Source organism: Excalfactoria chinensis, chromosome 16 (genome assembly GCF_039878825.1).
Source record: "Excalfactoria chinensis isolate bCotChi1 chromosome 16, bCotChi1.hap2, whole genome shotgun sequence".
Lineage (NCBI taxonomy): Eukaryota > Metazoa > Chordata > Aves > Galliformes > Phasianidae > Excalfactoria > Excalfactoria chinensis.
In genome coordinates this window covers 11,062,733-11,086,227 of record NC_092840.1, presented here as the reverse complement: position 1 = coordinate 11,086,227, position 23,495 = coordinate 11,062,733, and the positions used below count along the sequence as shown (strand labels likewise).

General features: G+C 49.3%; 1 protein-coding gene across 1 annotated transcript; it reads left to right on the top strand.

The window, feature by feature from the left end:
• Nucleotides 1-4,362: 4,362 nt before the first annotated feature.
• GP1BB (glycoprotein Ib platelet subunit beta) lies at nucleotides 4,363-5,947 on the top strand. The gene is made up of 2 exons (XM_072350802.1): nucleotides 4,363-4,469; nucleotides 4,555-5,947. The coding sequence occupies exon 2, from the start codon at nucleotides 4,639-4,641 to the stop codon at nucleotides 5,233-5,235; it is 597 nt and encodes a 198-aa protein (XP_072206903.1). The 5' UTR covers nucleotides 4,363-4,469; nucleotides 4,555-4,638; the 3' UTR covers nucleotides 5,236-5,947.
• The last annotated feature ends 17,548 nt before the right edge of the window (nucleotides 5,948-23,495 follow it).

The window sequence follows — 23,495 nt, the reverse complement described above, 5'->3', positions numbered from 1 at the left end:
ATTTCCCTTTCCCGTGTACTAACCTCTTGTTTGGGAATGCTCTGGTATTTTAAGTCCTGGTTTCTCTGGCGTAGGAACTTGAAGAGTATCTGTGTCAATGCACGTAAATGTTTACTCCTGACTGAGGTGCTGTGCCCCCTCCCCCGCTCCCCTTGTCTGGGGCCAGCACAGTTGTTGTTAAGGCAGCCATTCCTCCCTGGGAGTTCAAGCTGTGCTGCCCAAAGTGCAGGGCTGGGGGGCTCTGTGTGCACTGACCTGCTGGTTGTCTGCCCAGGTTATTTTGTTTGGCTTTTTCCAATCAGTTGATTAGGTTTGTTATTCCTACCAAGAAACTCCAGATCTTTGCACTGAGCACCAGGGAACCGAGTCTCTCAAGGTGTGTTAAAAGAAACAGCTTCCACTGCCTTCAGCTGTGTCTTTCCAGCAGAGAGCATGAGTTGTAGAGGACGGCCTGTGAGGAGGAGGGATGATGGGAGTGAGCACCTCTGCAGCCTGCCAGCCATGCTCTCAGCAGCCTGGAGGGGTTGGCAGGAGCACCCCAGCTGGAAGCACAGGGCCTGGCAGAGCCTGGGTGAAGGTATCTCATGGCATCTCTGGTTATTCAGCTGTTCAGTCTCCAGTGCCTGCACTGAGGATCGCTGCAGCAGCTGCAGTTCTTGGCTGGGTCTGCTTTGGAGAGAGAGAAACACTCAGGTCTGAAAGCCCAGTAACAGCCCACATTTCTGTCTGAGCTTCTCCTGGGGAAAAGGTCCGTTTCTAACGCCTGTACCAGAGATCTCACAAGCTGCCTGACCAGACAGGCTGCTGCAGAGAGCAGGAGGTGGCAGGGGGGCTGTGTAGGTCAGTGTGACAGGAATGTCACAGTACATGGCTGAGCGCAGCCCGGCAGACTTGGCACTTCCCCTTCCCCTGGGATACAACCTTTCTCCCTCTCCCCAGCTCTTTCTGTCTCAGTGCTGGGAAAAGCGATGGATCTGCTGGGCAGAGATAAGAGCACTGTTTGGGCAGCAGCTTCTGTCCTATTTTTGTTTCCTGCAGTATTTTTAACTCTTAGCACAGACAGAGGAGAGCTGCGGAGTGTGATGTGCCTGACAGGGCAGGACTGACCAGCAACACTGCTGCGCTCACAGGGAATCAGTGGCTGCTGGAGGGAGAGGCATTTGGCTCTTAGCTCCAGCCCAGGATGGGCCCTTCTGTTCCTTTGGCTGTCAGCCCAATTTCTCTGTTCCCTTTCTCCCTTTGTGTCAGTTCCCACATCTCTGGCTCTTTAGAGTAGATCTCCCCGTGCACAAAGCACAGTATTGGCCAGGAATACTCAAACCCTAAATTGTTTCTTGGTGCTGCACTTCTCTGATTCTCCCTGTTGGGCTTTAGAGCTCTGATCAGGGCTTTTCCAGGAGGTGCCGAGGCAGGTTTCAGTTCCCTGGACGGAGCCTCTGCCCAACCAGAGCATGGGCTGTCATGGCAGGAAAGAGATCCTGGCATTGTAGAAGGACAGAGCAGGAGTGGAAGCCCACTGACAGAAACATGCAGGCTGAGCAAGAGCAATGTCCAAGGCAAGTCTCTTCTAAGCCTTCTGCTGCCTTGGGGGGGAGAAGTGGGGATAAGCTCAGCAGGACAGGGGTGCAGGCAGCTCTTCTGGCTTTCTACAGGTTTTCTGGGGTTGGTTTGCTGCGGCTGGAAGCAGAGGGAATGCTGAGTTCTCAACTTTATCCATGCTAGTGTAACTGGAAACACTCTGCAGTAGCTGTCCCCTCTTTTCTTACGTGAGTCTTGTCTGTGAGGACGTTCTGTTACTTATGAGCCCTGTTCAGCCAGAGACAGTCCTTTTTAAAACAGATTAATTCCCAGAGTTAAAAACAGCAACAACAAAACTCCAGCCCTTTACTCTTTAGCCTGTACATCAGAGAGGTGAGAGTTTTTATCCTGGGCTGTGTGCTGGTTAGAGCACAGAGCACTCTGGTCACGGGCAGGCAGGACTGCCTGAGTGTTAATCTGCCTTGTCCCTCCGGGTGAGGGAAGTCTCCCATCAGCTCAGTGCACATGGCTCCCAGATCACATTGATAGTGTCAGCTCTGTTCTCTACAGAACTGAACTCTTCAGCTACCAGCTGGCAAAGATGGTTTGAGCTGCTCTTACTCAAAACGCATAGGAGTGAGGCACTGCAGATACAGCTTCTACAGAGGGACAGAGGTACTGAAATCCATGTCCTGGATAGATGGTCCCCTGCCCAGAGCATCAGAGTTGGGGGGCTGCCTGCAAGTGGATTAGTCTGACTTTGGAGGGCATCAGGGACCTGGACTGGCTTAGAAGGTGACACCTGTTTATTAAAGGAGGACTGTTTTATACCGCTGCACTGAGTTGCACAATAAGCTGAGAAGATACACCAGAACTAGTGCAGCTCAGTTGTTTGATTTTGGCAGTGAGAAGTGTGGATAGGAAGGCAATCTAACACCTCCCCTTGCATACAGCCTCCATAGTCTCACATGCAACCTCTGCACCCTCAGGTACGTTCCCACACCTCTGCCAAGCTTTGCCCTGCCAAGCTGGACTCAGCAGGGGCTGCGTCCTGCTCAGCAGAGCTGTCTGTCCCAGGCTGCAGCTGGGCTGGCTGGTGTACACCATCTCAGCCCTTCTGTCTGACTGGGGAGAGAGCCATGGCATGAACTCCTTGTGTGCTGCCGCTGTGCTGGTCCTGCCTGTGCGGTTCTTCCTGCTGCCTCCCCGCATGCCTCCCACTAGAGAAGGAGGGCTCTCACTTCTTGTGCTGTGTGATGGCATTCCCTGCTCCTTCTCACAAACCCAGCCGTGCTTGCTGTAACACTGGCTTGCTTTTACCATGCGACTTCCTCACCCTTCACTCCACTCCTAAGCTCTTTGTTTCCTGTCTGTCATGTTAGGTTATTATAATATATTTTTTGTAAATTTCTGTTTGAACATTTTGTCATTGTGGGGAAAAAAAAGAAACCTTTTAAAACGCATCCATTTTATTAAATGATTATTGTTATTAATATTGTTTACTACCTGAATTGATCAGTGAAATAAATACATTCAAAAAAACAACCTATTTATGTTTGATTTTCAGTCGTCTTCATCAGCATCGATGATACATTATGGACAGGAGAGGACAAAAGGACTGTTTGTCCTTTGATTCAGTTCCATCGGAGCAGGCTCCAGGCAGGCACGTGATCTCTGGACTGTGCTTATGGCAGAGGCTAGGCAAGCAGATCCTGAAGGGCATCTACACCAATGCATGTGTCTCAGGGGAGACCTCTCTGCACTCTACAACGTCCTGGAGGGAGGCTGTGATGAAGAGGGGTTTGGCCTCTTCTCCCAGGCAGCAAACAGGACCCGAGGAAATGGCCACAGGTTGTACCAGAGGAGATTTAGATTAGACACGAGTATATTTTTGACCCTTGTACATAAGTTGAACAAATAATTGTTCAAGTATTTATATAACGCAACTTCTGAATGAAGGATGTGGTCAGTTTTTCTCAGTAACGCTTGCTGAGAGCTGACAGCTCACTTAGCCTATCAGAAGAGCAGACCCTTGGAGCACTATCTTACCCAGCCTGTCATCCTTCCTGTGCAGCCAAGCAACTTTCTTGTTGTATGTTACCCCTAACAGTCAAGTGCGGATGGAAGCACACGGAGGACTTTCTCCTGGGCTCAATTACCAGCACCAGCAGGATCACTGGAAAATAGTTTATTTCAGCTGTGGTACAATTTGGTAACATGGTTTCAGGTTTAAATGCATTTTGAATGACTACTTTGCAGTTGAGAATGTGTTGTTTCTGTTGAAATGGTGTCCTCTGTTACCTCCTTGTCTGGCCTGCTTGGTTCTATTAGCTTGCTCCAAAGGGGCAGAGGATAAAGCGGGGCACTTGGATGCACAGGATCCTCAGAGGTGTGTGTGGATGCATCCGCTGACTGTTGGCCAGCAGCTGTGCTGTTTTACTTTTGTTTTACCAAGAGCCAAAGGCTCAACACTGAGACAACGTGGAGGAAGGCCTCCTCAGCCACTTAGAGCAGTGAGAGGCAGTCTTCACCTTGCAGGTATTTTGTCTGTAGAATAAGGAAACGCCCAGGCAGTAGTTTGCTGCCACACTTGAATTCATCGCACTGTTTGGCTACTTGTTACCCAGAGCGTTGTGCACAGAATGGAGCTGTTGGTGCTGCCAGCATCTCTGCCAGCAAAAGCATTTTCTGTGAGCCGGACCGGCTCCCGTTTCTTGGAAGCCTTGCTTAATGAAGGCTCTGCTTGCGGTGCACGCAGCACACTCGCAGGAAGGCCCCATGTGGGAGGTGTCCCTGGGATGAGCCCGACCCTTATCTTGTGAGCCAGCTGCAGGGGGATTATCCGGGAGCTCAGCAATGCAGCTGCAACAACTCCTGCACTGGCTGGACTGCCTTCAGATCTTTCTGTTGTATTCACTGTAAAACCAGAAAGCAAGGATTGATCTGCCTCGGTAAGTCAACGAAACGACCCTCTGCTCATTCTTTCCAAGAGACCAAGAGTTTTCATGACACTCTTTTTAACCCTGTTCTTTTCAGGTCTCTGTATTCTCACAGTCCGTGGTGTCTACTTGCCTGACCTCCTCCTCACCCACTCTCACTGGGAAGTGTTTGCAGGTGAAGATGAACAGTGGGATTCTCTTCTTGTCCCTCCTTGGCTTCCTCCCATTCGTGACACCTACATGCCCTCCACCGTGCAAGTGTGCCACCAACATTATTGACTGTATGTCGAAAGGCCTAACGGTAACAAAACTACCAGTGGCTTTCCGGCCATCGGCTGAAATTATCAACCTCAGTTACAACAGGCTCACCTCTATTCCCAGCGGGCTCTTTGATAACCTGAAGAGCCTCCAAGCGGTGCACTTGCAGGGCAACCCTTGGGAATGCAACTGTGACATCCTCTACTTGCGCTCCTGGCTGCAGTGGCAGCAGAACCGGACCTTTTACAGGGATGTGAGATGTGCCTCCCCAGCTCACCTTCAGGGCCGGCTCATCGCTTATCTGACAGAGGACGAGATCATCTCCACGTGCCAGTACTGGTACTGCACCCTGGCTTTCTTCTCTCAACTCGTTCTCATCATCCTCCTTTTCCTCCAGGCTGCTTTGGTCATATTCATCATTATCTACCTGCAGAGATTTCGGAGAATGGCTGCTGAAGCACGGAGCACCACCCGGGATCTCTACCAGCATGCAGATACCTGGGCCCTACAGGAGCGATAGGCATTGTGAGGGTCCCCCTCATCGTGTGGTTTATAAGACCCAGAGGGGACTATTCAGTGCAGCATCTGATGCTGACCGCAGCCCGCAGCAGGACCTGGAACCCATCAGACACTTGTTCTGTTTCCAGGGAGCAGACCTTACGCTTCTCAATGCTTTGAACACTTCAGCACGGTCTTCATTGCTTTGCTTTTGCTGAATGGCTGACAGTAGTTCTGTTTGTTCAGCCTAAGGGAACCATAAACTGCAGTGAGCAGAACGAGTGCAGCAGCTCTCGAGCTATCGGGGCGCAGCGCTCCGTCCCCCGTGCAGGAATGTCAGCCGCGCTTCCCCTGTGCTTGTGGCTGCTTTGGCCGAGGCTGGGCCTGAGGTGAGCGGTGAGATGGAGAAACACATCGGTCGGAGCCGGGCTGCCTCGCCAGGCCTGGATGAGTGACGTCAGGTTCGTGCTGTTTCGGTCTTCGGCAGTAGAACAGAACGGGAGTTCCTTCCTGCCTGTACCATGGTAGCCTCCCCGCAGGGCGGTGTTTTCAGCCTCCCGCTGGTTTTAATACTGACTTCAACGCGCCCCTCGCTCCTGCCGAGCTCCCGGCGCGGTACACAGCCGGCTTTGAGGCTCCGCCGCGCTGCCCGTCCCACCTGCCCGCTGCCGCTTCCTGCGCCTCCGGGCCGCTTTTGTAGCGAAGCAAAATCGGAATAAAGTAACGGTGAATTATCATCTAAGCGGCGTTTCTCGGCGTCTTGTTTCCTCGCGCTCCGTTCTGCTCGAACCTCGTGCCAGGCAGCTGCAGCTCAACGGAACGGAACGGCCGGGCCGAGCGCGGCTCGTGCTGCTCGGTGCTGCTAGTGCAGCTCGTGCTGCTGGCGCTGCTCGGTGCTGCTCGTGCTGTTGGCGCTGCTCGTGCTGCCCAGAGGGGCGCGAGGCGTCGTCACGCGCCGAGCCCCGTGGGCCGTTCCCGGCTCCTCACAGCCCGGCTGTCCCGCCCGGGGTGTCCCGCGGTCTCTACGCGCCTTCGGGCCGCTGTAGGAGATCGGGGAGATGGAGGAAAGGAAGGCGGCCGCCCGTTGTGCTGCGCCCGAGCAGTTCTGCCGCTCCGCCGCGGCGGTCCGTGCCCGCCCCGTGGGACGATGCTCCGCGCCGGCTGTGCGCCTGGAGCCGGGCGGCGCGATGGAGCCCCGGAGCGGCCGGAGGAGGAGAGCCCGGCGTGAGGTGAGTATCGCTCCGGGACCTGCTCGGGCCGCGCCGTGCCCCCATCCTGGGAGCCGCTTATTTCTGAGGAATTAACTTTCCATAGGAACAAAAGGCCACGTCTGTGGCTGGTTTCTCCCTGGTGTCCTTTTCCGTAATCAAGGCTCAGCTGTATAAAGAAATACACAGCCTGTTGTCTCCCATCCAGCACCGCTCTGGGCCAGTTGCTCTGCTGCTGCAACTGTAGCTGTCGTATCCTTCTTGTTGAAGCGCCTTTCCTTTGCTGACCCGTGCAAAGCCTGTGACAAACCCTTTGGTTTCCCCGTACCACTGCAGTGTGCTGGGGGCCAGAACGAATCTCTAGTTCTGCCTGCAGATTTTCAGCTGAATTCCCCTGGGTCACAGATGCCATTACCAGCACCTGGGCAGGCACAGGCTCAGCTGCCAGGGCTGGGCTGGGAGCAGCTCCTGCCTGTCAGTGCTGCTGTGGGACACTGGAGAACCTTCAGGACTCGATGTGCCCACAGAGGCACAACAGCTTCGGTTTTGCTTCCCAGTGTCCTGACTGCATGTCACTGAATTCTGGCACCAGAAAGGTAAAAAGCCTTTTTGGCATCTTCGACACCTGCAAAGAATGTGACCAACCGTAGCAATGTGATAACGAATGACACGGAGTGCAGAGTGATTTGTAGGCTGTGGCAGCACTTATGAGCCATAAATCTGGAGGCTGCATGCCTTGGCTTCTCCTGGCTAGGAAAGCTGCACGTCACAGATGCTTTCCTGCCGGAGGAGGATCTGCTGTGCTGCTGCTGAAGGGAGCTCTGGCTTTCTTTCCAAATGGAAGGGCTGTCCAGGGCTGCACAGTGATCTCTAAGGGAAACAGTGGTGAAACAGGCAAAGATAGGTGGAGGCTATTTAAGCTTCTTTGCAAATCCCTTCATGGTAGCAGGGCCAATGCAACACCTGAGCATGCTGAGGGCTGCCAGGCCTGCTGGATGGGCTGCTGCACTGCCAGAGGATCAGAGAGCTTCCAAGCAGCTCCTTTCTTTGAGGCACTGACAGGAAGAAACAAAACAACAACAATAAAACAGAAAACTAAACCAAAATGTATTTCCAGCCTGCATGATGCAGAGCTCCAAACCTGTCTAAGACAGCTTAATACACCTGAGGGAAGGACCCAGAGGCTGGTAAGTGACACTAGGGAAGACATCCCGTTCTGAGATGTTTGTGACTGCAGGGAACAGAACATACCAGGAGGAATTTCTTTTTATTTCCATACGAGGGGATTACCCTGAGAGTTATAAAACCCGAATGCTAAGAACGCCCTCTGGGTAACACACGGCTCAGGCCGCATGGCACTGATCTGCCGGCCCGTCTGTCACAGCTGATGATTGCTCCTAAGCTACCCGTCACAGCTGCTTGATGCCGTGCTCTGTCAGTTGTTTTGCAGGGAAAGAGCTCTGCTCCCCGCACTGACATGCGATTTGGGTTCGCTCAGAAGAGGGCAGCAGATAGCTTTTAATCTCCTGTTTGCTTTTACCTGTGAAACCGATGTGAGGCCGGGCCTCGGACCTCTCCCGGGCTCTAAAGGTGCAAACGTTGCATTTTCAGCCAGTGGCTTTTAGTATAAATAGATTCTTGTTGCCATTCCAAAACATCAGACCCAGGGGCAGGGGAAAGCGGGCACTGCGTTGTGATGGCTGTGATGGAAATAGTTTTGGAGGGCTGAAATCCCACCCGTGGTGGATGGGGGAAAAAACTGCCCGTTGTCACTGAGCAGTGAGAGCAGGGAGTTGGAGTTTTCCTCTGGCATGCCTGTTGGAGCTGGGACGGTGTGCAGAGGATGAATGGGAGTCAGGAGCTGTGAGCGTACTCCTGCTCTTTGTAGGGCACAACAGCACAAAGTTAGTGGAGCTGAAGCTCCATTTGGTGCTGCTGTCCCTGTTAGACATCGTAGCCCTTGGTTTGGCTGTCTCTCTTGGGATAAGCTGTGCTGGAGTTTGGGGAGCTTTGTCTGCAGGGGCTTTTAGCTCCATCACTCGAGCTCACCAAGAGGTGGTGCGGGTGCCCACGCTGGCTCTGTGTCTCCATTACCCGATCTTTCAACGCGGTGTCAGCAAACTAATTTTTTCCTGCGATGGGACTTTAATTCCCTCCCATTGATCATGGCCAAAGTAGAGAGCTCAAATGGGGATTTTATTCCAGAACAATGTCCCCCTTATGTGCTGTGGCATGATCTCTGAATGAATCTGCTGCTGAAAAGAAGTCTTTTCCCCAGGCTGTTTAGTACCTTTCTCTGGCGAATCTTCATGTTTGATCAGTGCCATGGATTCCTGCAGGGGGAGAGAGAAAGCGTGGAGTCTTTATATTCCAGGGAGCATGAGACAACGTGGCAGTCACTGAGACTTAGGCGTCATATTTGGTTTCCATAAATCACCAAATTGCACCCATAGAACTCCATAGCACCCATACGGCCCCCCCCAGCACCCATAGGACCCCCTAGCACCAATAGGACCCCCAGCACCCATAAGACCCCCTAGCACCTATGGGACCCTCCAGGTCCTACATCTAAACATCAGTGTGCAAACTGCCCTGTGATGTCAGCAGAACTTCAGGTAGATTTTTGTGTCTATCTGTTATCTGTATCTTGAAAATGACACAAGTGTGGATCTGACGGAAGGCGCTGCATTAAGTGCGGCACAGTTTGAAATCCGTGGTGCCATTCACTCTCTGGGATAACTGCAGGGATCCACCGGTCTTGGAAGGAGTCCCAGCACCCCTGGAGGTGCTGAGCTGCTGGCGCTGACACACTGAGAGTCCAGTTCCTGCTGCATTCCTCTCGTTTCAAAGGAAATATCAGTCAGGGAGGGAACATCTCCCCTGTTGGGAAGCAGCTGGAGTACGTATCAAACGGGAGCTTTGGGTGGGGTAAGGGGGCAGGTCAGCAGGCAGTGTCTTGCACGGAGGAGAGGAAAGCAGGCTTGGTGCTGGTGGCTGGCCCAGCCACACGGGTGGTGTGAGCACAGCCTGGGACCTGGAGCTCCCTCCCTCTGTGTGCGGCCCCAGGGCTGCTGGTGAAGGCTGCCCCGACCCGCTGTGTCCACTGGCAGGGAAAGTGGGTGGGATGCGGTGCTGAGCCTCAGGCACGAACCAGTTAGCTGCTACATGCAGCCTGCTGCTCTGACTGGGGCAGGGCATATGGGACAGTGCTAATGCAGGCTGCCATGTAAATGCAAAGGACAAGAAGCTTGGGAAGCTGAATGGTTGGGTGGGATTGCTCTCCTTGTTGTAAGAGCTAGCAGGAGCCTCCTCTAAACTGTGCCATGGTTTTCAAGGACTAGAAGAGATTACTCTTATTAGAGAGCAGGGCACCATCCTGTATCCCTCTCTGTAGCACTTCTTCTGAATCTTCAGGCCAACACCGGGCTACCAGTGTTCCCTGCATGCAGTCTATTCTGCCTGGCAGCTGCAGGGTGGGACTGAGGCTGCAGGGAGTCTGCTAGGGCTGCTGGAGCCATGGTAGCTCAGCGGCTGTGCAGGGTGACCAGCACCAACCCATCCCCAGGCCCTTTCCTGGGCCTTCCCTGAGGGAGGAGATCTAGGGAGCTTGTGAGTATGGAGAGGTTTCTGGCAGCAAGAGGGAACATTCACTGCTGTCCATTTGCTGCTGTGAGCTGCCTGCAGAAGGTCCCCTCATTCAGCCGGGGAGCAAGGACCTCACTGGAGAGCTCAGCTTCAGAGCTGCCCACACTCAGAGCAGACTGACAGCAAGCAGCGTGCAGAATGAAGTCTGTGCTCACAGACTTGTTGGTAAACTACCTGAAGAGAGTGTAAGAAAAAGGATGCTTCTCTGGCAACGAGGAGCTTGATCTGGGCTGATTACTGAGTATTTATAAATGCTGAAGCAGCTTTTGCCTACTGAGTTGGCCTTGCTGTGTCCTCAGCAGTTTCTACAGATGGAGAATGAGTGGCAAGAATTAGCAGGGAAGGGAGGATCTGGTTACATGCTTGCAGAGGAATGCTGGAATTTCTTTGCCTCTGGATGCTGGTTCACCTTTCTGGCTAATTCAGCCCTGGTTGGATCTAGCACAGAAGGAAAGGGAGGCTCTTCTGTTGGGGTTTATTTCAGCTTAGGTCACTTTTTGTCAAACTGTGCATAAAATAAAACATAAGCTATGCTGGAGTTGCTACATCTAAGCTTGCAATGGAGAGAAAAGCATCTGAACTTGTGGGCTGCCACACGAGGTGTGCCACAGCTTCACAGCAAAGCAGTTTTTGTGGGGACTGTGAGCAAAACGAGAAAGCTGAATTCTGTTTTATTGAGTTATCAAGAAAACCAATCTCAAAAGTATGCTGAATTTTAACATCTGTAAGCGCTTTGAGATTGGTGAGTGAAAAATGCTGGGCAGAGGGAGAGGGTGTATCTGGTTCAAAGCAGGAACAAGGGGATTCCTCCTGTCTGCAGCCTGGCTGTGCGGTAACTTCAGAAAAACTATTTCTTTGCTTTCAAAATCCATCTGACTGTACTAAGTGGCACAGTATTCTCTAAATGTTTTCCTTGGCTTGTCCGCTGTCTCCTGGCCTCTATTCCTTCTCTCTTCCTTCTCTCATTCTTTTCAAATAATTCAATTTGAACCTTACTTTACTTAGTTTAGGTTTAATATTTCCCTCAAATATTTAAGACTGATACTTATCTTGAGCAGCGAGCCAAGGAATCACAGAAATTCTGTTGATGTCTCACCCTTCTTTTGCTGCACAAAGGCTTCCCTAAGCAGATCTGTAAGCTCCCCAGCTGCTGCTTCTTGCATCCTGACTCAGCATAGCAGACTTAGTCTGGGTTACCTTTTGGATGCTGGGACACTTCAAAATAGCACAGACACTGTTCATCCATTTATCCACCTCGTGAGGGGAACAAGCTTATTAAAATAAAAATAAAGATCCTTCTGATCAACTGATCTCAGAGGACTTTGCTCAGTGGGACACCGGTCGTTACAGCCAGTGCAAAGAAAAAGAAACTGAAGCAGGGGGAGTGAGGATGTGCCTGCCCTCACTGAGTGCATCAGCAGCACAGCTGGGCTTGAACACCACAGCCTCTCACACCCACTTCCTGGGAAGTGGGAGGGAAGGATGTGCAGCCCTGGGTGCTCTTCCTTGATTTCTTCTCAATATCTTACACGCTGCAGAAGACCGACCACATCTCCCTGTTCTTTGGATAGATTTTCTCTTCTCCAGACCTCAGTGCCTGAGGTTAAGTCTCTAGATTGCAGCACAACTTGAACCAAAAGAGCTGGTGCTACAGGCTGATGTCTGAGTCTTGGGGAGCACTGCCTGATCAAACTCAGGGCTCGGATGAGTAGCAGCTGCCACCTCATGGAGGTTCCACAAAGTGCTGCCATGAGTTTTCTCCAAGTATTCATACCCTGGATGTTACAGGAATGATGGGGACAACGGCCATCTTTCAACTTGTGGTGCAGATGGGAGCTGCTGTACTGGGGTGAGATCTCTGTAACTTGGATCTCGTTGAGCATGAAATGTATGCTGCGGTCTGGCAAGGTGCAGAACTAACAGTGGGAATGGAGATGGGGCAGTGTCCTTTTTCAGTGTGCAAGGAAAGCCAAATTATTTTCCCTACATGTCTGTTTGGCCATGCATTTGTTTAATTTCTCTCTGCTGTGCTTCAGCAATACACCCGGCTCTACTACTGAACTGCATTACCTGTGAGGGATGTCTTCAAGCCATTTCTCCTAGAGGCTTGGATGCAAAGGCACTTGTGGTGCTCAGAGAAGGGAGGGCAGAGTACTCGCCTACCCCATAAAATAATGCTTCTCCACCCCCGCCTGGCATAGCTGTGTTTTTCTAGCTCTTTTGTGGTTCTCTTGTCCTCCCCTTGCACCCTGCTCTGGCCATAGCGATTGGCTACATCTTGCATTCCCCCATAGGACCCAGGCATGAACCCAGCCAAGCTTTTTGTACATGTTTGCAGATGGACTTTTGCCCCTATGGTTTGCATAGCCCCCTCTCCATCCATGGACAGGCACTTCAGTGCACGGAGTGAACGTTTTCCAGCCCTGAGCTGCCAGATTTAATTAATCTTCTGCTAAGGCCGGGCCAGTCTTTCTGGGAAACTAGATCCACTGGGCTGTGCATTCCACAAGCCTCTCTTTGCCTGGCGTCTTACATATCTGCACAGGAAAAGTCCATATACTTGTGTCTTGGGATTGGAGGGGGCAGACGCTTGGGGAAAAGAGAAGAGATCAAGTTCCCTAAGTCTCCCTCCTGTCAGCAGCTGCCAGGAGCTCACCATAGGCAAAAACCAACCACATGTTGCTGTAGATGCCTTGGCTTTTCCTGGGTGGGCACAGAGGCCTCGTCTGGGGATGCACGGGTGCAGTTTTCCCCACCTCCTCTGAGGACGCAAGTCTCTCCTTCCTTGCAGCAGAGCTGTCTGCACAAGGCAGCTGCCATAGCTTCCTAGCACTGCGTGGCATGGCTGGCATAACACTGCTCTCCAGCTTAACCCTTATCCCTTCTCTTCTAGCAGGCTTCCACTGCTTTCTGATGGGAAAACAAACAAACAAACAAACAAGCAAAAACAACACAAGGTTTTCCTCTGGGCTCCATTTAACCTCTGGATAGTAATGTTCTAAACATCGTTGCCCTTTCAGGCCACGGAGCCCAATTCCCTTCTGTACCTTGAGGTTTGTGAGGTCCTTGAGATAAAATATTCTGAATGGCATGTGGAAACAGGAGTCAGGAATTCCATCTGGACTCACACTGAAATACGCTGGGCTCCAGTTGTGCTCTGAAGGCAGGCCCAGCCCAAGCTGTGGAGATGTGTTCAGCAGTTCCTTGGAGAACGTTTATCTTAAAACAAAACAGCCCTTTTCCAGCACATTCATGTGTTTTGAGGCTCACCTGCATTCTTGTGCTTTGTCTCACAGTGGGTTAGCACTGGGGCCAGAAGAAACAAACACACGATTATTCTGTCTTCTGCCACATACATGCCTGACTTCTGTTGGTACCATGCTGTACAAGGCCACTGATCCCTCCTCTGGGGGCAAATGGCTCCCATCCAAAAGACCCTGATCAAGCAGAATGCTGGCTGGACCCATTTCTGTTAACTGAGTCTATCTTTGCTTTTAAGAAAAAGGAGTCTAATAGCACTCTCTTCCAAAAATAATAATTAAAAAGCAAAAGCTTGCATGAAAGCACATAGCGCTCTGGAGAAAGAAAGAAAGATAGGGACCTTTTTGACATGTGATGGTGGCTGGATACTGAGCTATTTGCTTAATGTGGGGGGAAAAAACAGAAGTTACCTGTAGGGTTTGTTCTTGTTTGATGAGAGGCTGCAAATCTCCCTCTCTCTCAGCTAGTACTTCTTTTTTTTGAAAGGACCTTAGTTGTCCGGCCATTTTTTCACCTTAGCGCTGCCTCACGCTACTTCTGACTTTGATTAATAGGTCTCTGAATAACATGTTAATCTAACTAGGGGTCCTTGCCCCCCCACCCCCCACCCCTCGTCCTCCATGCCTCGCTCCAGAAATATCAGAGAAAACACACAGAGTTTTTGTCTCCCTGCAGAGCACTTGTAGCTTTTGATTAATGGGTGGAAGGGCCCAGCTCCAGGTTTGTGGCATCTCTCCTGACTGCAGAAAAATAAGCAAAAAGTCACCAAACATGACACAGAGGAGGAAAGTTCCAAGAGCTGCAACAAGAAGAAAGAAAGGAGGGAGAACAGCTTATAATTCAAGATGTACCAGTTCAAGCTTTGGTATTTGTGAGTCTGAGTTCAGACCCTCACCTCCACCTTAACCTTTCTTTAAAATGAGCTCAGAACATGTTGCTGGACTCAGCAGTTTCCAAGCTGGGGGTGTCTTAACTTCTAATATCTGTATTGTGAACCACTCTGCACATTGCCCTGGGCTGACACTTCAAGCACACGTGCTAAGAATGGTTAAAGTAGCTTAATAAAAAAATCAGTCCTTACACTTCAAACAGGACTCATGTTTTCCTTCTTTGCCTTCAAACTCTTGCCCATTCTCTGAATCAAACTTATTTTGGAGCTTCTGAACTGATCAGAAACGTGTGTTTTGTTCCTGTTTTCTGGCCAGTACTGAGCTTGGAAAGGCTGTTCTTGTATTACTTTCATGTGGAGGCCAGACCTTCTGGAAATTTGCTTTTTTTCCTTCAAGGTGGGTGATTTGGTGTGACACACATATAAGAAGCTCACATGAGGGCTTGTCTACACGGTGTGATTAGACTTGAATGGTTTGGGAAGTCAAAATGATCTAGTTATGTTAGTGTGAAATAAGGACATCCAGCTGAAGGCTCTCATCACAAAAGCTGTTCCTGTGAAGGAAGGTGAAGACTGATGTGTGTACCACATTATAGCTCCCTTCCACTGCATGTCTTCTATTTGAGTGGACCGCCCCACCATATTCCTTCTTTTTGTCCTGAAGTAACTGGAGCAAATCTTACATTGCTCAGCTGCTGGTGTAGAGCTCTAGGATCCAAACTAGGCTGTAAAGGTTATGGGGTTTCTTGTGTGTATACTCAAAGTCTAAGCAGGGAAATGCTCACCCTATTAAGAAAAGAGAGGGAAAAATATTCTGTTTAGTTCTTCCCTGAGTATTTTGAGCCTGGATTTTTGGTCAGAATATGGAAGGGCTTTGATTTGTGTAACTGAAATAATTCCTTGTGCTAAGAAGTCCTGCATCCTCAGCCACCGGCCAGAACTTTCAGGTAAGAAAAATTGACTCTGGTATCACGGCATTAGCTGCCTTCATCTGGGAGGAGTCTGCAAAGCTGTATGGCCTTTCCTGGTACCAGAGTGGAATCGCAAGTCACTGTATGGCTTTTCTTCTTTGCTTGGAGTCTTCCTGGAGGCCTTGTCAGCCCTTGACGGACCTGTCATCCAACTCATTCAACAGCTGACATGCCTGGAGGATGCGTCTGTCCTTGCTGACAACACCTTTGTTTCCCATGTGATGGATGGCCTTGTGGCCCAAGCTTCACCATTGTCCACTCACCTGTGGCCTTGCTCCAGTGATCCTTATCTCTGCCCTGGGTATCCACTCCCTGCAGAGAAGGCGAGCGCTTGCCAGTGTTGTGCCTTCTCCCTGGGTGCCTCCCCAGGATCAGGTTGGGTGGAAGGGCAATGAGCATCCCCTTGAGACTGAGTGAAGCCAAGCTGTGCTGTTTACCTGAGCCTGTGTGGCATTCAGCTCTTATCGTGGAGGGGAAGGCAGATAGGAAGGGTTCTTTTCATTAGTCAAACAGTCAGGTTGTATAGGCGGTGTGGAAGCACTTGCGTAATTACCATTCTCTGACTCTCACATCCCTATCTTGTAAATCACCAATCCATCACAGCCCTCTTCTTCGTATTGTTCCATAATTAACTGGACAAACTACAGGAGTATTGTCACAGCTCTGCATTTATAGAGAAGGGACAAAGGCTTGAAGGAAGGTTTCAGTCTCTTTCAGCTTTTTTCCTCCTCTCTTGAATTTTTTTTTCTCTATCTTTTGATTCTTCTCATGACTCCAAAGATGTCTCACCTGCATCTCTGAATGAACACTTATTTGCAAACCTACAGTCAACACAGAAGGAGTAGCCGCAGAACAGACACAAGGATTTTAACTCCTCTTATTCTGCTACAGATGTGTGTGCATGTGATCATCACACTTCTGTATTCTAGGAGCAGCTCAGTTCAGAGTCTCCCATGAGTACGATAATGCAAGGATGGGGGGGTGGTTACTGATGCTTTGGTGCTATTGACCCAGGAAGGCAGATAATATGTTTCAAGGTTTCATGTGGCTCTAAAGGTTAGGAAAAAGTTTGAGGTGTGCTCTGGAGCGAGGAGGGAGCTGACAGTGATTTGGGGTAGTACAGCTTGTTTTTTTCTGTGGACCAGGTGAATGAGACAGCCGGGCATTGCGGTGAGTTGGTTGAACTGTGCAGGAGATGAAAGCATAAGGGTTAACCAAAACCTTCCCTAAATCGGGTCAACCTACTTAGGGATCTCAGCCTATGGCACAGGGTATCCTGTTCCATGGCCCAGTGAGAAAATAGAAGGACATGGGCAGAACTGCGTACAGTACAGTCTGCTCATGTCGCCCTTTCTGTTTTCCCATTTTCCCCCTCATGTCTACATATGGGATTTCAGCTCCTTGGGGTGTTTCTCTCACTTTGGCGTACAGCACTTGGCATGCTGTGGCCCTTTATTGGAGCTGGAAGTTTCAGACACTATAGCACTACAAATAATAATGGTTTATAAATCATTTTTTCTCTTCCTTGACAAATTTTTAGGAAAGGTCGCAGTTCTCATGGCTGCTGCTTTGATGGAATTTAGTCCTTTGTGTTGTTGATGTCATGCAGCCAATTTTGCTGACCCTGTGGGCATCCCTTGGAGCACATTTTGGCTCACAGACTACAAATCTACTTTTCTTCCTTATTTGAGGTGTCAGGTAAGTCTGTTAGATGCAATTTATGTCTTTACATTTCGCTAGGCCAGGCCTTATAATAAAAGACAACAGCGTTGCTTATTTAACCTCCATCTCTAAAAACCTCATTTCCAGCTCTTGTGAGCTGTAAATTAGACCTGTCCACCCCATGGAAACTCTGGAGGAGTGACCTGAAGCTGACCTCCAAGCCATGGGGCTCTTCTTAGTGCTACCTGCATCTCAGTGACCAGGTCACCTGTATTAATATCTGAGGACACTGGATTCCCTCTTGAGAGGCCAGTGAAGCACAGGGTATCTAAGCTCTGCTTGGAAAAAGCCTTTGCCACTTCAGTACATTTGAATGGAAAAAGGAAGACCTGTTCACGTTTATTTTACAGCCCCTTTTATTGACTTGATTTATAGCCCGAGGTTGTGAGTTAATTAGGGTCTAGTCCAGGAGAGGGCACCTGGAAAGGGGAGGTGCTGCTATTGCCACCAAATGTATGAGAAAATGCTTTTATAAAGCACAGTTTATTGTGAGCTGTGCCCTCTGTGACAGCAAGCCATGATTTTGCAACCAAAACTGGTTATCTGGGCTCAGGGAACATTCCTAGTTCACTGTGGGTGGCAAGGACTGGGAGCAGAGGTTAACCAAAAGAAGATGATTTTCTTGGTGTGCCCTTCATTAAAGCACCTTCTGCACGCCTCTTATGGGTGAAACCTAGTCAGCTGTATAAGTGGGACTGTCATCGCCTTCTTTAATGGAGACTTGATAGAGTTGTTCCCATAGCCTGAAAACAGTTGCCTTTCAGTGCACAGCGTTTAGGCCTGCAGAGCAGATGCCAAGGCCAGCTCTCACCTTTTGCTGCATCCCACTCTTTAGGTGCAGATGATGTATATTTACATGCAAAGTGTGTGGCGAAGCAGGGCTTTTAGCTGTGTCAGCTGGCTCCAAGACTGATCTGGAAAAGGGCTTCTTCAGCACAGTGCCACCCTAACACGGCCTGTTTCCACAAACAGAATAACTGCTGTGGGTAGCCAGCCTGTGCTAAGCCAGAACATAAACAGGGGCAACTTTTTTTGCAGGAAACAGCATTGTAGCTGTGGGGATTTTCAGAGCTGCTTGTGCAGGTGCTTTGAATCAGCTCTAGCTGCTCCTGAGCACCTGGCGTGAGGACAGGCTGGAGCTGGAGGGTTCCACATCTCTGCCTTCTAAGTTGGTAGGGCCTGAAATCTGCGTTCTGTCCCCACTGAAGCTTTTCTTAAAGAGGATTACAGGACATCCTGAGTTGGAAGAGGCCCACAGTTGTCATCAGGTCCTGGCTTCACACAAGACTACTCCCAAAAAAATCAAACTGTATTTCTGTGAGCACTGTCCAAACACTTCTTGTATTCTGGCAGGCTTGGTGCCATGACTGCTGCCGTGGGGAGTTTGTTCCATGCCTGACCACTCCTCTTGTTAAATAACCTTTTCCTAAAAGAGGAGTATTTCTATTCTTTAAAAAGACCCGACAGACTAAGAAAATTCCAACTGCTTCTCTTGTCAGGGTGGCTCTGCCACAAATGTACATGCCCCTGTGCTTCCTTTCAGCTATTTTCAGCATGCCTGTGTAACAAACAGTACTGTGGGGCCACTATTTCCTTCCCAAGGAGACCCTTTCTAGATCTAGATCTGGCTTATGCCGGGGGGGGGGGGGACAACGGGAGGACATAAAGGTACTGCCAGATGAACCAGAAGTCTTCCTTCCCTTTCTAGCTTTGTGTGGACAGGTGCCATTTCTGCTGCCCAGTCACTCCTTGGATGTCTTGTTCTGTAAATTCCAAGTGAATGAGATGGAGCAACTATATGCTGAAGCTACAGAAATCATAAGGTTAGCTTGTTGAGTGACGAATGTCCCTGTGTCCTTGCATCCCAGTGCTACAAAAAAGGGATCAGCTAGCCCATCTCTTCTAACACATACTGCAGTCTAAAAGCTTGCAAGACAGGCAGAGTTTCTGGGGAGAGGCAGTGTCCTTTTTCGGATGAACTGACACAGCCAGAAAAAGCAGGAAAGCTTTGAATGAACACTTCTTAAAATCTGAGTACAATCTCAGTAAGCTTTTCCATCTGTAGGATGTGTGATCTCATTTCTGGGCCTCGGAGGAATAATTTGGGAATTACTTTCTTTGTTCTGCACATACAAAATCCCCTTTGCTTCAAGAAACCTTTCCTTCCCAAAAGGAGGACGCATCTCATGAGTGCCCTGTGTTCTTTGGGCTATAGTTGTATTTGCACCGCAGACCTAAGATAATGTTGTGCATTGTTTGCTTGCCTATCTGTTTTAAACTCCTTCAGGTTGCTTTACCAATGAGTGCCTTTAGAAAGCAGGCTTGCTGGAAATTAGAATGAATTTTGTAACTTAGAGTTTGTCTGAATGGTGGAAATAAATGTCAAGGTCAGCATGTGCAGTGTGTACTGATTGGCATATTGCTGCACTGGCCCTTTCCCTACCCCAAAGAGGTGCAGAGCTCAAAGGTTAACCCCCCTTCAGCAAAGACCCCTCTTCCTCTCGTCATCCCCTCCGTCAGCCCCACAGGGGAAGGTGCTGTTCCAGGAGCAGCAGCCATCCCCAGGCATCTCCTGGCAGCTTCTCCCAGCTTGCAATGAGAAGCAGAGCCTACAGGCAGCTGCAGGAGGCTGCTGCTGGGCAAGGCAGCCGATGTGTCCCTGTGGAGCTGAACCTCCTAAATTCTCGTTCAGTCGGCTCACTGGAGCTCTGCGGCAGGGATCTGTGTTTCTAATTCATCACCAGCTGACATGAACAGGAAATAAAAAGAGCAATTTACCCTTCATTTCTCTTGTGCAATGAGCCTTTTTCTTTAAGCCATCAGCCCCTTTATCTTTGCCATCAGAGTGGTCATAGTACAGCTTGTTTTCATCTGTTTCTGGATGTAGCTTGAACTTTCAGGGCACTTGTTTAGCCCCAGTCACATAATCCCCTCTTTCACTCTGAACAAATAGATTGCTCCTGGGCCGCATTGCTCTTCCTCGTCCTATTGTAGTGCCGCCATAGAGAGGTTGGGGCACTTCAGTATGTGCTGAGGAGGCTGTTCTTTGAAAGCAAACCCACAGGTGTCAGTGATTTGTGAAGTAACTTTGGCTCAGCCCTGCCCTTGCTGACTGGAGAGCGGCAGGGATGCTGGAGTTCAGGATGGCACTTACAGTCATCCCTCAGGCATGATTGTACAGTACGTGTTGTTGCTTTGCCACAGGTCAACGCTGGGAATCAGAGGAAGTTTCCTTTGCTGAGGGATGCGCTGGATGCAGCCTCTGACGTAGGCTGGCAGAGGTCTGGGGTCTCCCTGCTCCTTACTGCTCCCCCAGGCTCATCCTACTCCCTCTGATCGGCAGAGGGCACCCGCAACCTGGAGAGAGCCGTGGGGGATGCGCTCGCTCTGCAGTTTCCATTAGCGAGCAGGGGAGGAAAATGGGACGGAGCTCCCGCTTTGGGGTGAATTTCTCTGCGATTTGGGAAGAACTCCCGGCTGGGAGTTGCTTGCTCCAGCCAGGCTGGGGGAGCGGCTGTATGGGCTGTTCTGCAAAAGGAGACACGTAACCCCATTGCCTGCCCACCTGCTCGTACAGACACGACAGTCCCTGCTCCTCTGCTGCCAGAAGCAGAAGCAAACGTGGACGCAGTCAGCGGCTGAGTCAGACATAACAGGTGTGTGGAGAGAGACTGCTCCTCCTGCCCTTCCTTTGCTACACAATTCGGATCACCTGGAGAGGTTTTCCAGGGAATGTATCTCTGGACCTGTGTGTGGCCCTTCTGCCTTCTATCCCGTGTGATCAAGAGAAAGGCAGTTTAAGTGCTGGTGCTGACTATTTTACAGTTCTACAGTTTCCTGCTAAAACGACACTTGGCTTTTCAAATTTGGCCATCACAAATGTGTTAGTTCTCTCTGCTGCTCTTTCCTACAGACACAGGTGAAAAAAAAATGTGCTGTGCTGCCTCCTTTGCACTGGATGCAAACCATGTGTAATCGTGGGGGAAGCTGATTTTAGCTGATGGCTAAAAGAGAAGTTGTTGGGTTCTTTTTGTTTGTTTTGTTCTTCCTACTGATTGCTTCTCCAACAAACAGTGGGGCCGTAAAGCCAGACTAAAGGCAGATTCCCTTTTCACTTTGAAATGCACAGTTGACTGTGTGTAGACATCCTTGCCTTCCCCCAGTGCTGTGCTCCAGGTGAAGCAGTCCGGCCTTTAGAGTTAAACCAGTTCTGATCATTGGGCTTTGGTTGCTAAAAGCATCTCCCTGTCAGAGAGGCATGTGTGTCCATATACCAGCTGCCACTGACCTGGTGATGATATTACTCACCTCCTGATTTATTGTCAGAACGGTCTCCTAATCTCTGTTTCATGTATGGGAATCTAGAAGACCAGCACTGATTGAATCAGCCTTATTCCAGGTTTCTGTAATACAACTGAAGTCGGGGTCAGGCTGACTGATGTCTCAGCTTTTTTAATTCCATGTATTGCCTTCCTAATTGTAGTTGATAAGGAATAAGCAATGAATCATGCAGGAGAGTCTCTTGCTGTTTCTTATGCATCTGTTCATGCGTGTCACCTAAATCCCAAACCAAATCTGTCAGGTCCTTGATTTCTTTTTCATTCATGTATGTGTTAAGTGGTATTTTCTAGCATGAGCTAGAAAAGCAACAGAGGCTGGAAAACTACAATAGAGATGTTCCTTGGAGGTTTCTTTTCCCACACGGAAATGTAGAAAATGATCCTCAGTGCAAGTTATTTCCTTCCAGTCTTCTGGAGAATTCTTCCTCAAGCGGTGCAAACACAGTGTGACTGGCCATGAGATTGAGTGGCTGAAGCAAACAAGGAAAATTTGGCTCAGTGTTCCTAAAGACAGACAACTTTTTAACTGTATTTAATTGCTATTGACGCTGTCACACTTGTATAAGTAAGCAATCTTTGTACCAGCCAGTACAGGGCTGCTTATCCCAAGTTCATTGATTAGATCCAAATGCTGGATATCTCCAGATGTGCTTTTCCAGAAGTGAATAAAAGATGCTTCTGTAAACTGCAGAAGACAACAGTGATTCTGGAAAATGGTGGAGCCAGTGGGCTGGGAGCAGAGAGCTTTGTAATGGGGTCTGTACAGATGCACCAGGAAAGTGTCTGTGGATGGCAGGATGGAACACAAAGAACCAGTCACAGGTGGTTTAGGTTAAGGTAAGTTTCTCTGGCCATGATTTAATTTCATGTAAGTTCCTCGGAACAGCTTTGTTTGATCAGGTGAGTAGGGCTGACATTCATATCTTCAGTACAACACCAGTGCAATGTCTATACCTCTCTTCAACTCTTAACTTACCATTTTTGTTTCTGGGATCAATTGTCCAAGGACAGCATAAGTTCTTTCCTCGTTACTGCCCTGAATTCTTTGATCTCCATGCAGTTGTTGCTGAATAGATCGCCTATATTGTGGGAAATGAAATAGTTTAGCTTTATTCCTTGCTTTGGCAGTGAGGAGCGTGTGAGCTCAGAGCTGATATTTTCTGTTGGCACCTGCTACTCATCCACATCTGGCCATTGCTAAAACTCTGACACAGGAAAGTGGTTCCAGTCTTTGGGTTGGATTCAGCTTAGATTTTACTATTTCTTCTTCATGGAAAATCTCGATGTAGGAAAAGTTTTCCAGGAAACTGTATTTCTAGTGCAGCCTGGGAAGAAATGGGAGCATGTTATGTTTGTGAAAATTGTGCTTGCTTCCCAAGTGAGAGTCAGGCTCACAACACAAAGTGCCTTTTACAAGGTAAATACTTTCCAGGACATGATAGTGTCAAAGCAGATGGTCCTTTGGATTCTTGCCATGCAACATGCTTCCTGGATCTATTACTACAGCATTTCATGCTCTGTACATCAGGATCCTTTGGGTGACATTTTTTAATCACAGTTTAACTCAAGACCACGTTGAAAACTCAAAGGATTCTTTGGTATAACCATCATCATTTTAAATGCTGAAGGTTGTCTTGATTTTATTACAGTTGCAGAAGTTTGGTTTAGGTGTTTTAATCTGGCAGCCTCAACTGAATGCCAAAGGGAGGTAGAGAAAATACTCTTTTGATGTCTTCATGCTGTGCTGTTTTCACAAGTGGCTCTGCTAGAGAATGGGTTTGTTACACAGGAGTGAGAACAAGAGCAGAGATAGTATATGTTCAGCAGAAACAAGACATCAGAAAGAATGAATTCTCATCTCCTTTGCACTGGGTAGAATTTCCTAGGAGTAATTCTGGTGTCTGTGGTTGCTGCAACCCTCCAGGTACCTCAAAAGAGGAGTTCAGACTATGTAAGGATTATGGTTATGCTTTTTCTCCCGATTCTGTGTCTGACTCCCTGGAGCTGTGATCTGCCAGCCACTGCAGATCCGGGGCTCCAGAGATGTTTTGAATCGTGTGCTGAGATGACTTCCAAGAATGTTTTTACTGGGAGAAAGATCTTGGCCGGCCTAGGGTTGATGAATTTGGAGCTGTTTCATGCCTGAAGCAGAGAATTCTATGTTCAGTTTTACCCAGCTTGAAACAAGCCATGTTTGTTCGAAATGTTGCTGCTGATATAGCGCAGGGTAGGGAATACAGAACACT

Bases quoted from the DNA above. Each gene is read 5' to 3' on its own strand.
- GP1BB (XM_072350802.1), top strand. From the start codon at position 4,639: ATGAACAGTGGGATTCTCTTCTTGTCCCTCCTTGGCTTCCTCCCATTC.